At 38.6% G+C, this 15,780-nt stretch overlaps 1 protein-coding gene across 14 annotated transcripts in view; it reads left to right on the plus strand.

Moving 5' to 3' along the window:
* LOC134227373 (afadin) overlaps positions 1-15,780 on the plus strand; it is a 351,841-nt gene that overhangs the window by 179,811 nt on the left and 156,250 nt on the right. Inside the window, exon 1 of one of the 14 annotated variants that reach the window (XM_062708910.1) lies at positions 1,985-2,647. The exons of the other annotated variants lie outside the window; for them this stretch is intronic. Within the exon in view, the coding sequence (XP_062564894.1) occupies positions 2,626-2,647 (22 nt within the window). The 5' untranslated portion in view covers positions 1,985-2,625. Of the gene's footprint in view, positions 1-1,984; positions 2,648-15,780 lie in introns of those variants that run through there. 14 annotated transcript variants of the gene reach the window in all.

Raw genomic sequence — 15,780 nt, forward strand, 5'->3', positions numbered from 1 at the left:
TTCACGAATTCATGAACGCTTTTTTTTGCGTGTAGGAATTATGTACAATGTTTTAATTAAACTCAATACTAGGAGTGCAAGAAGCGAATTGTTGTAATAGAAAATTGTATCAATTTTTGTCTAAAATTGGAAATAATTTTATTGGACATTCGTTGCATTGTCTAATAATGAGAAACTCTATGAAGATCATTGGTACTATACCAGGCAGTCAACTTCAAAATTATTTTCAAAATTTTATTTTTAATCCTCTGCCTTCTTTCTGGTACTTATTGCAGCAATTAGTCCATATTGGTACAGTTTTTCATATAGTACATCAAGATCTAAACTCATAAACAACGTAGAGCACCGCATATATTGTAAGAAAACTGTAATATGGCTAAAAAGTTGTAATAATGTCATTTAACAGATTAAAGAATTCGGGATTGTTCTGTAGCACATTAAGATCAAAACTGAAGGATAGTTTGAATGCGTTGTATGCATAACCATGTATGACACATCCGTATGAAAATGGCTAAATTTGATGAATTCACATTTTCCGAAATTCCTTTTGGCGTTCCATGAGCAATTACCTTCCCTTCAACAGCGTCATAGCATCGCATTTCTAGCTCAGCCTAGTTTGAAAAGAAAACATGAAAACAATTCCCAAATTAATTCTCGGGAACTGTTCTTCCCGGAATCGTCCAAAACCCAAACACCGTTCGCAGCTCACGTCGTTTCCTCATTCCGCGTTCATCAAGCTTTCAACACATTTCCAATATTCTGAACCATGCATCAAATTCCCGAAAACGTCCATTACCGTCGTCAAAGTAATTGGACCCTAATTGCGCTCCTTCTTTTTCGTCAGAGGATGGTATCGTTCGCCAGCACGCAGCACAGTTGTCCCAATTACACAATTGCATCCGAAAACGCACTCACTACCAATGATCATCGTTGTCGTCGTTGCGTATATGCAAACATTACTTCCGCTGAGTCGCACGTTTTTCCGGAGAGGAAAACGTCGATGTGGAGGAACTCACCATCGTGTTTTCGTCCCCCCAACTGTAGAGCGGGATTTCCCGATGCTGTTGTCCCTTGCACGTGCGCGCTCTCATGCTCAGCACTCTTCCGCTCTTGATTGGAACGATGCACAGTGGCCGACAGTCGGAAGAAAAACTCTTTGTTTTCTAACTAATAAATCTGATTTAGTATAACAAGTTTATAATCTGCAGTCATATTTTATATTCTGTAAATTATTTCATTGTTCGATTCTGTTTTACAGTCAAACGATCATATTTTGAAGCTATTAGTTATGCGTCGAAAGAAGATATTTTAAATCGATAATTAGACAAAATTTGTGTTGATTAATGAATTATTGATAGATAAGATTTGCTAATTTAAATTAGATTGATGTTATTTATCTAACAAAAATTGCTTACACCACTAAAGGAAAACATTGTTCCTGTGGATGGATGGTGGATGGTTTCCAAAGTTGTCCTACTCATTAGATTCTAAAGGGACCCACCACTATTGGTACAATTACGCTACTGACTTTCACTAGCACAACATTTTTTTTTCTTTGCGGATGTTTTTCGTTCGGCTTTCGTTCACTGCGTTACCGAACCTATATACAACGAGGAGACATCCATCCCACTGTGTGTGCATTCTGGTATTGTGTTAGGCTACTCTTGGTTCCACAGTAAAAATTGCTCCAAATCGTGATCGCCGTGTGTGCCTTCCGCTGTTCAAAAGGTTGCCATCGGAGTCGCTCAGTCAGTGCACTGATTCCGTCGTCATCGCATGAAAGCAAACTTTTCGGTCCAAAAACGCCGATTAATTCCGGTTCAACGCGGTAGATCCCAAAGAACGATTTGTTTACCCGACAGCTACGACTGACTGGTGTCTCGGCTCCCCCGGAAAGTCAGCCCCAGCGGTGATTTATGTGCTTGCATATGCTTTCTTCTCCCACCTACAGAGTGAACGCTGTGATTCGATTACAGGACTGTCCTATTATTTGAATCGATCCGAATTTATGAATGTTCAACCAAAGGAAGCTACCGTGCCTGTATTATTAAGGGTTCTGACACAATTCGATCCATCACGGTATCTACCACATTTCGAACGTGAATTGGTGTTTACATTAGATTGGCAAGCGAGTGGCACCGGCGGCAGCCGGTAGATCCTTGTCCTCGTTTCGACGTTCGGAGAACATGATTTTGGTGAAAATTTTCCGTTCGAGCATCGTTTCATCCTTTCCAACACGGCAGCAGTTTGATCTCGCAATTCGTTAAAGTGCCACTGACTGTTTGCAGAACCCCAAAAGGTCCGGGTCGGAAGCAGTTGTTGATTCACGCTACATTTAATATCAAAGAAGCCGAAGTGTATCGCCAGGAGCTGGGGAAACTGTTCAAACCTACACGGTACCGAAGTATGAAGTGGTAAAGTTTAACGGTGAATGGTGATTTTTTTGCACTAAAAGAAGGAGTGTTGGAAGCAGAATGAATTGATACAGATGAAGTGTGGAGCAAAGTTTTCGATAGCGAAAGGATAGGAAGTTTGCTGCCTCTGAAGTGAGGTTCTAAAGAACCAGTCGACGGATCCTGGTGGCGGTAGATCGCACATGCGGTCGACCAGCAAACACGCGGCACTATGATGGACTGGGGAATTCGGCGTAAGTTTTTTTTGTGGTTTATTTTAATTCATGTTTATTTCAATGACTTGATTTCAAACACTTCTCGCAAATATAATAAAATACATCAAGATATTGTGCAACAGGAACGTTACATCGAGGATTACTTTAAATCACATTTAACTTTTTTTTTGCCCGTCACATTTTCGATTATTGAACAAGAAGATGATAAGAAGACAATTGGCCTTTCTCATCAATATTTTTTTTAATCGTCCGATCAATTCTTTACCTTTTCTAACGTCAACTGTCCTAAAAAACCTAATTTTTTTTAATCCCCATTCTACTATTCTACTACTAACTATTTTTAAAATTCAAAACAAAAGAAAATAAATACAATTTAATTTTAACCCAACATTTGTTCGATTTTGGATCAACATCATACATTCTTTTATTTTAAACATAAATAAAAAATGGGTAGTTTAAGAAAGTTGACCTTTACTAAGTTAATGAGTGATAGGTAAAACTTTTGACGAAAAACGTCAATTCAATTTTTTCGAGAAAGAATGCTAGAACAAAACTTGTTCGAGACATTCAAATTTTGATGAACATGATAAGGAGTACGGCAATTCTATCTGATTGGCAGTTGCAAAGTCAATACAACGGTAGAATAAAAGAGTAAAATTAATACGGGGAAGGCGAAAAGTTCGTTGAGCAGGAATGGCTATCTGGACAAAAATAGAGTCTAAAATGTAAACGTTTTGGTGGGAGTCTTTCTCAAGGAAATGAAAAAATAAAATGTTCTTGAAAAAAAGTAAAATCTAGTACAAAAAATGTAGTAATGAGACAGCGCCGGCGTTGTAAGCGTGGGTTTTGGGACAGTTAATCGAATGGCATTTCAGCACTTGTACAAAATTAAGACACTTTAGACAAAATTAAGTTTCAGCCATATTATGAGCAAAACATTCGTAGAGTTTTCTTTTCACGGTACATCAGTAAGTTTCTCATTTTGACTATAGAAATATTGTGAATAATGAAATGTTTCAAACAAGAGTTGTCAAACTTATCTTTCTAATTGTTATTAGCATCTCAATGAAATGGACATGGACATAATAAAGCTCGTTTGGGAGGCTGTTCAAAATAGTGAATTAGTGTTCAAAGGTGACTAAAAAAATGACCACTATTCACTATTCATTTGCGGAAAAAGTGATCAAAGTGATTTTGATTTTTTTTATCTAGAATGCGATTAGAAATCAATAAAAGACAAAAATAAAAATAAATGGGGATTACTACTATCGGCCAAGCCTATCTTCACGATTACTAGGGATGGAACTTTGCAAAAGGCCAGCAACTTAGCGATATCATGAAGTTGAATATTGAGGAAGGTATTCGTTAAATCAGCCAGAAGCTATAGCTACAGTAACGTGATCATGATAGATATTCCACAAAAAGGTATCTTCTCGGCAGTGAGTTACAAATTGTTACACAAAATTATGTTTATAATTTCAATTACGATTTTGAAGCTAGTTCTACATCATTGTGGTAATAACAGGGTGTCTGCTCATCTGCAAAAACGAAATTCCCTGATTTTCCAGGTTTTTTAGGTGCTTAACATCATTTCCAGCCAGGTAAAAACAAACGTCTTATATAGATTTTTGCAGCTATATCATCAATTCAAGTCCTCACAAATGGATATCAAACATCCCTTCGCAAGTTCATTCAGAAATTTCTTCAGACATTCTAAATTCTAAGGAAATTCTTAGAATTGCGTCGGAATTTCACTCAGGAATTCTTACGGAACTTCCTCCAGAATTTCATTCCGAAATTCCTTTACAAAAACTTCAGACAACAACTCAAAGAAATTCCTTCAAAAATTCTCGTAGGAGCTCCTTTCGAAATTTCTTTAAAAAAAATGCTTTAGAAATACCTTCGTAAAATACTTCGAAGATTTTTAATTAAATTATTTAATTAAATAATTAAATTTTTTTAAATTTCTTCAAGAATTCTTTAAGGAATTTCATCAGAAATTTATTAAAAAATCCTTTCGGATATTTCTTCAGGAAATCCTTTGAATTTTAGTTTGGTAATTTCTTCAGAAAAAAATATTAAAAAACTTTATAATGAATTGTTTCAGAATTATTTTTGGGATTTCCGTCAGAAACTCCTTCAGAACTTCTTAAGAATATCATTTGTTGATTCCTTTGTAAATTCTTTTACTAGTTCTTTCAGAAATTCCTTTGGCAATTTTCTCGGTAATGTTTTAGAAACTCTTTTGGAGTTGGAAACCTACAGGATTTTCTTTGAAAATTTATTTAGGAATTCGACAACACAGTTATTTAAAAGGGTAAGAATGCGTATGGTGGGCCCTCTTTAGCCGTGCGGTAAGACGCGCGGCTACAAAGCAAGACCATGCTGAGGGTGGCTGGGTTCGATTCCCGGTGCCGGTCTAGGCAATTTTCGGATTGGAAATTGTCTCGACTTCCCTGGGCATAAAAGTATCATCGTGTTAGCCTCCTGATATACGAATGCAAAAATGGTAACTTGGCTTAGAAACCTCGCAGTTAATAACTGTGGAAGTGAACACTAAGCTGCGAGGCGGCTCTGTCCCAGTGTGGGGATGTAATTCCAGTAAGAATAAGAAGAAGAATGCGTATGTCGCCCCTGGTCGCCTGCCCAACCGAAGCCAAAGTACCGGTACCATAAGCAGGGTGGCCACCGAACCGGGAAAAACGGGAAAAAGACGGGAAATTGAAGTCACCGGGAAAAAAAGCGGGAAAAACCGGGAATTCAGGACATGTACCGGGAAAAAAGAAATTTTCGTCAAGTTTCATACAAAACTCTTCAAAGTTTTTAATAAAGTTGATATAACAAAAAGATTTACCCTTTAATATTTATTATTTAGTCGCATTCCAGCTGAATTATATGATCTTAGTGCATGGCGTGTGTGTGAGGTACAAAAATTAAGTAGATCTTTTCCCAAATCCAGTTTATGTTGTCACTAGATCATTTTGATATCAATTTCAAGTGACATATAGCAAAAGTTGTTTGGAATTATATTTGAAAGATCTACAAATCATTGAAAAATGTTCCTTTCTTTCTTTCAAACTTTTAAATAATAAATTCAATATTTTATTTTAATGGATAGAACACTGAAAAAACGATATTCTAAAAATCTTAAATGTAAAATTGCAACAATTACGAATCGTATGTTTTGATTGCCCAAAATGTGCTCAAATCTATTTTAGAAATGAGATAATTATGGACTACCCGAATTTACTATGTTCTGGAAACTCAGATGTGAATATTTACATATTGTAGAAGATTTTGATTTGAAATATGTATTGGAGGTAACCATAGACTGGTGCTTTGAAGGAGGTCCTTCGTTAAAATCACCAATTTAGCGGTCGTGGATTCGAGTCCCATCGAAAGAAAAGTGGTTACCTCCAAAACATTTTTCGTATTAAAATACTCCACATAACGTACCTATTCACATCTGAGTTTTCAGCACAAAATAATCATGTTGATCAGAAATAAGTCTTCGAGTCAAGCTGTGTTCAAATTAGTTGTATTATTTTATTTATTTTTTTTAGAAAAGCAATACCAATAACTCTGATGAGGTTATATACTGCTTTACTTGCTAAGTTTGTTCTCTTAGCTCTCTAAAAAACAACGATTTAATTTGATTCACTTTATAAGAGAGAATAATGCCTATGCTTACATAATTTTGCGATAATTTGAAAATCCTCATCAGTTTCTCAGGAACATATTCTTTGAAATAGTCTGAATAAGATCAAACCGAGAGCTGAATATTTAAAACATTTCGGCTTTACTTTAAGATTTTTAATTTTCTAGAAAAAGGAACAAATACCAAATTTGAAACAAAAAGTTGCAATCCAACTAGAGGGAATGACGGCTTTGGCAGGTTTTGTTCTATTATTGGCAGGGGGGGTTTTTATGACTGATTATGCTCAAATTTGGACTAAACATTCTTTGTGTATCAAAGAATATTGTGGCTGAATTTCATAAAATTTGGTCGACATAAACCCCCCGAAAAATAATAGCACAAAACCTGCCAAAATCGTCTTTTCCCCTATCATGATTTCAAATTTCACTGCTTTCTGTAAACATTTTGATTTAAGAAGATAGAATTACACTTGACTAGCATGCCATTTCCATTGGCTCTGTCAGAAGCTTACGAAAGCTTTGCAATCAAGAAAAAAGCTTACGAAATTTTGGTGTACCTGTTGATTGGTGCATTTTGCATAACACGATGTTGGTAATGTAAATATTTATTTCAAAGATTCGATACAAATGATCAGTTGCTTCGATACAAAACTGACCTCCTGTTTGGTCAGAAAATAAAACACCTAGGTAAAGTTCAAAAACTGTTACCTTATCCTTTTCAAGTAAAATAAAAACCGGGAAAATTTGACTAAATTTATCGGGAAAAAACCGGGAAATTGATAATCGAATTTCAGTGGCCACCCTGCATAAGCATCAAACCGATATTGATGATGACATGCACTACAACATAATGGACATCAAATGGTCAGTGGTTACAACGTCACTTGCGTCCTAGTACTTATGTTTCTACTGGAAAAACCTTAAGAAAATGCTTTGATATTCTTTTGAAATTCCTTGGGACTTTTTTAGAAACTTATTCAAACATTTCTGTAGAAAAACTTATGAAAACACCTTAAGGAATTGTTTCGGATATTCCCACGAAAATTCTTTTAGTGATTCCTTCGGAAATTCCGTTACGTTTTTTCTGAAATATTAATTAATTTCTTCAGGATTTTTTTCGGAAATCATTTCTGGAATTCCTAAAGAAAATCATTTCAAATTTTGCTTAGAACACTCCTCCTGCAGTTTTTCGAACATTTTTAGAGAATTTCTGTTAGCAAATCTTCCAGATATTCCTGTGAACTTTCGGAGATTTCTTTGAATGTTCGGAAATTGCTTTGGGAAATCCTTCGGAAATTCCCAGAGAAATTAAATTCGAAATTCTTTTCAGGAATCTATTCAAAAATGTTGTTGGAAGTTCATTTGAAAATCCTTTTCGTCAAGAAATTGTTTTAGGAAATTCTGTTAGCGAAAATCCGTGACAATTTTCTTTAATTTTTTTCGGGGATCCCTTTTGGTTCTCTTTCGGAAATCGCTCCTGAAATTCCTTTTAAAATTTCTCCTGGATTTTTCTCGGGGTCTCATCTTTTCCAAGTAGTAGGCACCCTGAATTATGTTTAATATAAGCTAGAGTTTTTACGTTAAACTGTTAAATAATGATCTAATCGTAGACAGATAATTATTTGAACTACCAAAGCTTATGAATCTTTAGTTAAAAACTGAAAGAAATTAAAGTAATGAAGAAATTTTTAAAATACGATTTTTCTAGCAACAGGTAGATTTTTCCAATAAAAGTAGGAGTTAAGCGTAGAAGAAGAAATTGGCCCTATATACACTGCTGAGATTCCCTATATACATGGGACAATTATGCGTATAATGGCAGTACAGGAATTGAACTAAATGAACACTTCAATTTTTTTTCCATGTCCTCCTGCACTTTGTTTGCAACTCGCTTTTGCAAAGCCTGTTTTTAAAATAGTGACTTTGGTGCCCATTTTCCTAAAAATAGTGACAATAAATTTTGTTAAAAAAGTTTTTCTGTAGCTCTTAAATTGGCTGCTTTAGAGCAATTTTCCTACTTCGATTAGGGTGTCCCTCAAAAAAACAGTATTTTTGATCTCATTTTTTTGTTTTCGATTTTTTGAAAAAGTTGTCTTCGGGTGACTTTTAGAGCTCAAAAAATGCATTTTTTTTATGTATAAATATGCCGATCGAAAATTATAATTATTTTTCTGTCAAAATTAAGTTTTTTTTTCAAAAGTTAACTAAAATAAAACATAATTTTTTTTTTTTTTTTATATATAATGGGCCACCCTATTCTTTGATAGCATCATACAGGGTGTCTGCAAATTATCCGTACAGATATTGATAGTTTGCTTCTACAAATCAAAAACAGACAATAATGGACTGATTCGGTAGCTATATGGGCATAACAACTCAGCAGGCTGTAACAGATGTATATTCTGAGAACACTGAGCGTCATTTCATGTATTAAAAAATATTCTTTGTGAATACAACCGTCTAAGACGAATTAAGTACTCTCCATTTTTTTACGGTTGAATATATTCCACTAAAAGAGCTTTATATATTTTTCTGTCTTTGTGAATGCCTTTTTCCGGTTTTCGAACAAAAAAGAATTGCCTTCCTACTCACCCGATTTGGATTGAATTTATCATTCGGTATGGTCTATCTTGAAATCAACAGCCATCAAAACACTGAACATATTATCGAGACATTTGAAATCATGTCACAATCGTCAAAAATGTGTGAAAAGTATCTGTATAGAAACGTGCGGTCATCGTGATTTTTTTTCAACACGATCGAAGGCGTACAACTCAGGATACAGGGGATCATTTTAATGTGAACAAATTCAGCTTGGTTTATGCAGTCCTATTATAATAACATGCTATGCATGCTGGTTCTATAATTTATTCCAAAAAATATTTAAAAACCTTGTCTTGTTGTACGGATAATTTGCAGACACCCTTACTATTCCGAACATTTTTTTCTAAAAATGTAAATGCGTAAAATGCATCTTTCCGCGTGAATCCTGTATCATGGACCATAGTGCCATGTCATCAGGGCGAGCAAAACCCCTAGAGTCTCTTTCAGTCTTCAAAGCGCTTTGCTGCAATTCCCATCCTTAACCGCTCGTTCATATCGTATTGGCAACACTTAAGCATTTGTCTAGTTTTCACCCCACGGTTTGATTTGGCATCAATGATACAAATATGTGATGTTCATTCAGAGTTAATTGCGTATATTAAGGGTATTGAGCCACCCGGAGTGGTTAATATTTGCTATTGTCTGAAATTCGATTTATGCATATGCGCAGGTACAAAGGGCCAATGTAGAAGATCTCCATCCTGGGCGGCTGCTCGCTTTAGCCTTGACCTGGGCCCAGGTCAGATTCTTGTCGATTTCCTTTATTTCCTTGTTGAGGCTACGCCGCCACCAGCCCCAGGGTCTGCCTCTGCTGTGATGTCCAGCTGGATTCCAATCCAGCGCTGGCTTGCAGATTTCGTCTCCGCTCTTTAGTAATGTGTGGCCGACCCACCACCATTTACGCTTTCGAATTTCTGTCGATATCGGTTTTTGATGGCATTGTAGATGAAGCTCAGTATTCGAGATTCAATTGTGAGGCCGCCAGGCCCGAATTATAAAACGTAGACATCGGTTGATAAATACTTGCAGTTTGTGCGTAATCTCTGCTGATACACAGCAAGTCTCACTAGCGTATAACACAGGTTTTACGTTTGAGTTGAACATTCCAAATTTGGTGCGTTGACTAATCTGATTGGATTTCCATACATTTCGTAAACTCGCAAAAGCAGTTTACACACTTAATTCTTTTAACGGGATCTCAGCAATTTGTTCAACTTTTACCGAGTTTCGCATAGCCGAGCCCCAGCAAACATGCTTTTCGCCGAGATATCTGTCAAAGTTGCTGAATATCAGCAAAAAAAATTGCCGAAAGCCAACTAACAAACCTCGTTTTTGTCGGGAAGAGTCATTTGGCCGAAACCCATTTGGCCGAACAGACCATTAGGCCGAATGGGTCGTATGGCCGAAAGGATCATTTCGCCGAAAGGGTCATTTGGCCGAAAGGGTCATTTGGCCGAAAGGGCCATTTGGCCGAAAAGGTCATTTGGCCGAAAGGGTCATTTGTAAAGTGAAAAATTAGGAGTAAGAAGAAAGACATCTCAATCCTCATTCCTTATTTCTCACTGAAAAAAAAATTAAAAGCGCGGGACGTCTCACTTCTCACTCTTCTTTTTTCTTTCGGTCTAATGACCCTTTCGGCCAAACGACCCTTTCGGCCAGATGGGTTCATCCTAATGGCTTGTTCGGCCTAGTGACAATCGGCCAAATGGGTTTCGGCCGAATGGGTTTCGGCTAAACGATTCTTCCCCCAGTTTTTTTTTTATTTTGCTGGGCACACGGCTGTGCGGATTATGCCGAGCTGCAGAAATAAAATTTGTGTGTGGCCTTCTGTAATAGGCTGCCAGATCAACCCACGATTTGGTACACAGTTAATCGCACCCACCATGATCTCGTCGATTACGACGAGAAACAGTAGCGGAGATAGAATACATCCTTGCCAGACGAAGCTCCATTATGCAGGACTCTGCACGTAAAAGCTTCGTACTGCGCTTCGATGAGGCCGACGGTTTCATCTGGAACTCCCTTGCGTCTAAGGGCGCCCCATAGATTTTCGTGGTTAAGACGATCGAATGCTTCTTCATAGTCAATGAATACCGGGTAGAGGGACTCTTGGAATTCGTTGACTTGCTCCAGAATGATTCGGAGCGTGAAAATATGGTCCACACATGATCCTCCTGGGCGGAATCCTGCCTGCTGCCGTCGGGGAGTAGAATCTTTTTTTCCTCTTGTATCCGATTTAGGATAACTTTGCACAGAACTTTGAGAACGATGCACAGTAACATGATGCCTCTCCAATTGTCACACACAGCCAGATCCCCATTCTTTTGGACCTTCGCCCTGCATTCAGTATGCCGGAAAAGTTGCGGTTTGCCAGATATTGCAGAATAGTTGATGCAACATTTGCGCAGATAGCATGGGGTCAGCTTTGAGCATCTCTGCTGAAATGCAATCGACCCCGTGAGCTTTGTTGGATTTCATGCTTCGAATGGTTGCTCTCCTGCAATGATGGAGCTTCGGAGTTGACGCTGCTTATGCGCCGCACCCTTGACGGCTCATGCCGAGATGTTGATGGTTGGTCGGGCGTCGAAACTTGAAGAATTTGTTCGAAGTGAATAGTGTGACGGCGATTATAGAAACGCTTCAAAGGTTATACGGAAGACAGGAATTACTATTAAAATAATTGTTGCACAAAGTTCTCGGAGTGAGGACTCCTAAACTTAATCGTTCATTAAATATAGGTAGACCATCAACCCGCTAAGCCACCATTTGGAGACCGCCAATCTCCAGGAGCACCTGAAATATTGTTTGACCGAACAGATAATTCGGCTGCAAATGTCGTGTGCTGAACGAGTCATATGGTCAAAAATGTCGTTTGGAATAAATGTGAATGTGAAAATGTGAGGTGTGATTATTGATAATTGGTAAGTAAGAATCGAGAAATGAGATGTGAGACGATTCACTTGTCACTACTCACTCCTCATCTGTAACTTCTCACTTATCACTGAGAGAAGCACACAGTGAGAAATTAGTGAAAAGTGAGAAATGAGACGTCTCGTTTCAAATTCTACTTTCCCACTGTGAAAAGTGAGAAACGTGAAGTTAAATGTCTCGCTTTTTATCAAAAGCCAATGAGAAGTTGATAAGTGAAAGGTCTCACGTCACATTTCTCATTTCTCACTTCTCAATCCACGTTTCTTACCTCTCATTTCTCATTTCTCACTTTTCGCATAGTATAATGAGGAGGGAGAAGTGAGAGATGGGACGTCTCATTTCTCACTTATCATTTCTAACTTCTTATTTCTTACTTCTCCCTTCCCAATTATTATTGATCACTTCATACTTTTAATAATCACTATTGTTCGGTCAAACGATGTTTTTGGCTACATATCTCGTTCGAACAAATAACTTTTTTATCAAATGACCTGTTCGGCCAATCTAAATTTTTGATCAAACGGCTTTTTCGGCCTTATGACTAGTTCTGCCGTATGTCGCTTTTGGCCTAATATCCGGTTCGACCAATCATTTTATTCGTTCAACTGGTATTCGGCTAGATGACTTTCGGCCCAATGTGTTAATCGGCCAAGTGAAATTCGGCCAGACGACCCTTCCCCATGAGGAACAAAGAAGAATTCGAGAGCATGAGCATTGAAATATTAGGGAGAGGTCTGCCACGATTTTATCTGTCTGAAATGCACTCACGGTTAAATAGCTAATAGAGCCTTGCTATCGGAAAATTATCTGAGCGTTTCCCATGCCTCAGAAATCTACTAATGCTGGCGTATGTACTCTGAAACCGTTTCTAGACTTTTTCTCGGTCTGGAAATCAGAGCCTCATATTAATCTGCCCGTTAGAGTGTCACACTTCTACCTACCTGGATACCTGGTTGCAGCCAGCGTGTTCATGGCCTTCCAAGAAATCGCCGGCCTCTACCTGGTTCTCTGTTGAATATTGTTTCCGCTATTCTTTCTTCCGACATTCGCACTAAGTGACCAGCCCACTAAAGTCTGCCGTATTTATACGATTCACAATATTTTATTCTTTGTATACAATTGTGCGTCTGCGCCACACACCATTTTCTAGTTTCCTTCCGAGTATTGTACACAGCACTTTTCGCTCGAAAACCCCGAAAGCTCTCCGGTTCGCCTCTATCTCTACCTGCCAGCATGTAGAGTTTATGGTTAAGCCTATCCTCGCCGTCTACGTCTTCAGTGGGACAAAAGTCTCCACTACTGCTCTGCGATCAATTCCCATGAGGTCGATGTCGTCCGCAAAGCCTAGGAGCATATGCGACCGTGTGATGATAGTGCCGCTCCTCTGCACGCCAGATCTCCTAATAGCGCCTTCGAGTGCAATGTTGAACAATAAATACGAAAGTCACCCTGCTTCAATCCACCTAAGGTCACAAACGAGGTTGACACTTCATCTACAATACGAATACTTGATTTCGAGCCATCTTATCAGTTTCGCCGGAAAACCATGTTCGGACATCATCTGCCACAGCTCATTTTTTTTCACTGAATCGTACGCTGCTTTGAAATCAATGAACAGATGGTGAATCTGCAAGTTATACTCCCGGAATTTATCAAGGATCATCTGCAAGCTAAACATCTGATCCGTCGTTGATCGGCCCTCACGAAAACCTAACTGGTATTTGCCAACAAAGGACTCCTCAAGCGGTCTCAGTCTGTTAAACAGGATTTTGTAAGCCGAGTTCAGAAGGGTGATCACTCTGTAATTGGCACACTCTAGTCTGTGCCTTCCTTAGCCGTGCGGTAAGACGCGCGGCTACAAAGCAAGACCATGCTGAGGGTGGCTGGTTTCGATTCCCGGTGCCGGTCTAGGCAATGAGCCACTTGCATTCGACTCCTAGCAACATTTTTCTCTTTCGTCACTCGCTGGCACTCCTTATCAAATCAACCATTTTGTTGGCGTCGCTGTGCAGTGCCTAACACTTCCTGCTGTTGACAATCTGTTGACATCTCCATATCCGGTGACATCTCCTATCTGCTCGTCCAGCTTCTGGTGGTACTGTTCAGCAACTCCTTCAACTGACAAGCGTTGGATATTGGAACGCATCGTTCTGTTGTTTCGTGAATTCGTGACGCTTGAAAGTCGCGCCCGAAAATCCGAGTCAATGTTAGGACCTCTGAAGGAGCTTACATCTATAACATCCGGACCTTACATCTATAACATGTCGTTCGTCGATCAGCACGTGGTCTATCTGTGAGCAAGTGTCTCCACTCGGATGTTGCCAGGTGTGTTTGCGGATTTTCTTACGTGCGAAGTAGGTACTGCTTATTGCCATCCTTCTAGCAGCAGCAAAGGTTTCAAGTCGCAGACCATTATCATTGGTAGCGGAATGAAGACTTTCCGTACCAATGAGAGGGAGAAAGAAACTTTCTCTTTCAATCTGCGCATTTGCATCCCCATGTCACACTTCTATAGGTGTTCAATCGCCTCCTACGAATCTCGGGTTAGCCAAAAGGAGACACTCCAGAAACCTTCTGAAGTTGTGAGTGGTATACACAAATAAGTTGAGAACCGGGCCTAATTAGACTAGCGCACTACTAGCGAAGTTAGGTTCACACTCAGTTCAGCTTGGCTTTTTCATTCTTTTGCCGAGATCCGCACAGCCGAGCGCTCGGTTCGAGACTTTCTACTGATATATCAGCAGAAAAAGTAGTTTGTTTACTGCGGCACTCAAGGGAGCCGCCGTAATCATACGTCTATTTAGCCGATATTTCAGCAAACGAACTTAAACCGAGATTTGCACAGCCGAGATCAGTGAAAAAATTTAAGTGTTTTTATCGTACGAATTGCGATAAAATCCAACTTCGACTTTACTAGCGATATTGCATCTGCTAATCTGTCGAAACAAATAAACGTAACCAGCCGATAGTGAAATGGCAATCCATCGAAGAAATCAATCCGTTTTTGCTGTTTGCTGAAGTATGGAGTGATCAGGATGAAATGCAGAACGCCATGAGCAGTGAAATCACACTGATAGAGCACTGCCACTGTCGATAAGACCATGCAAACGAACTCTCCCTTGACTCAGATTGTATTGCAAAAATAACAGGGTGAATTCGAAAAAACCGTTAGGAAAATTCGATGAATGATGCAAAAAATTCAGACAAAAATATAGGGAAATTTCTTTAGTGCCTGAGTGAACTCTTTATAATAATTTAACAAGATTAAACATTCCTACAATTTGTTTTCCAAATTTTTGCATTATTTATGAGTGTTTCGATTTCCCTTATTTAATGAAGGTTTTTTCAATCTATCTTCAGCGTGACAGAAATGACACTGACAATTGCATAAATCCCGAAGTATGCTGTACTGTTTCATATCAGTTGCTTAGTCTAAGCCATGTTGCTGTTCAGCTTTTACTATCAAATAAAAGATCGAACATTTGAGCTGCGGTAGATATGTTGTTCAACTGCGTACAGCCAGCAGTCTTGTCCACATTTGGACGATAGTAGTGACGTGACCGTATTGCAAACAATCATCGTTGTTGCCTGCTACCATTCTTTAAACAATTTTATGTGCTCTATTTTCTGACCCCACCGGCGGCGGAACACCCAAATGTTTCCACTGCATTGGAGGTCCAGCACATTTGTGCTGACTTGTGCGAAACGCATGCCGCTCCCGATTGCAAACCATCAGCATCGATAACCAACTAATTTTGTGGGTGGTTTGCAATATTGCCACCAGTTCAGACACACGTGTTCATTCTCGTCTTTCTGATTGTTGTGGATTTTGTTATTTTTTCATGATCTGATGTTCCTTGAATCATTTGTATAGCTACGAATATGCGGCATCTTCTTGCAATATTCAAATGTGAAAGCCACGTTTCATTTATGTAAACTTCGAACTTTGTGACGTCGGT

Source organism: Armigeres subalbatus, chromosome 1, assembly GCF_024139115.2.
Source record: "Armigeres subalbatus isolate Guangzhou_Male chromosome 1, GZ_Asu_2, whole genome shotgun sequence".
NCBI classification, from domain to species: Eukaryota; Metazoa; Arthropoda; class Insecta; order Diptera; family Culicidae; genus Armigeres; species Armigeres subalbatus.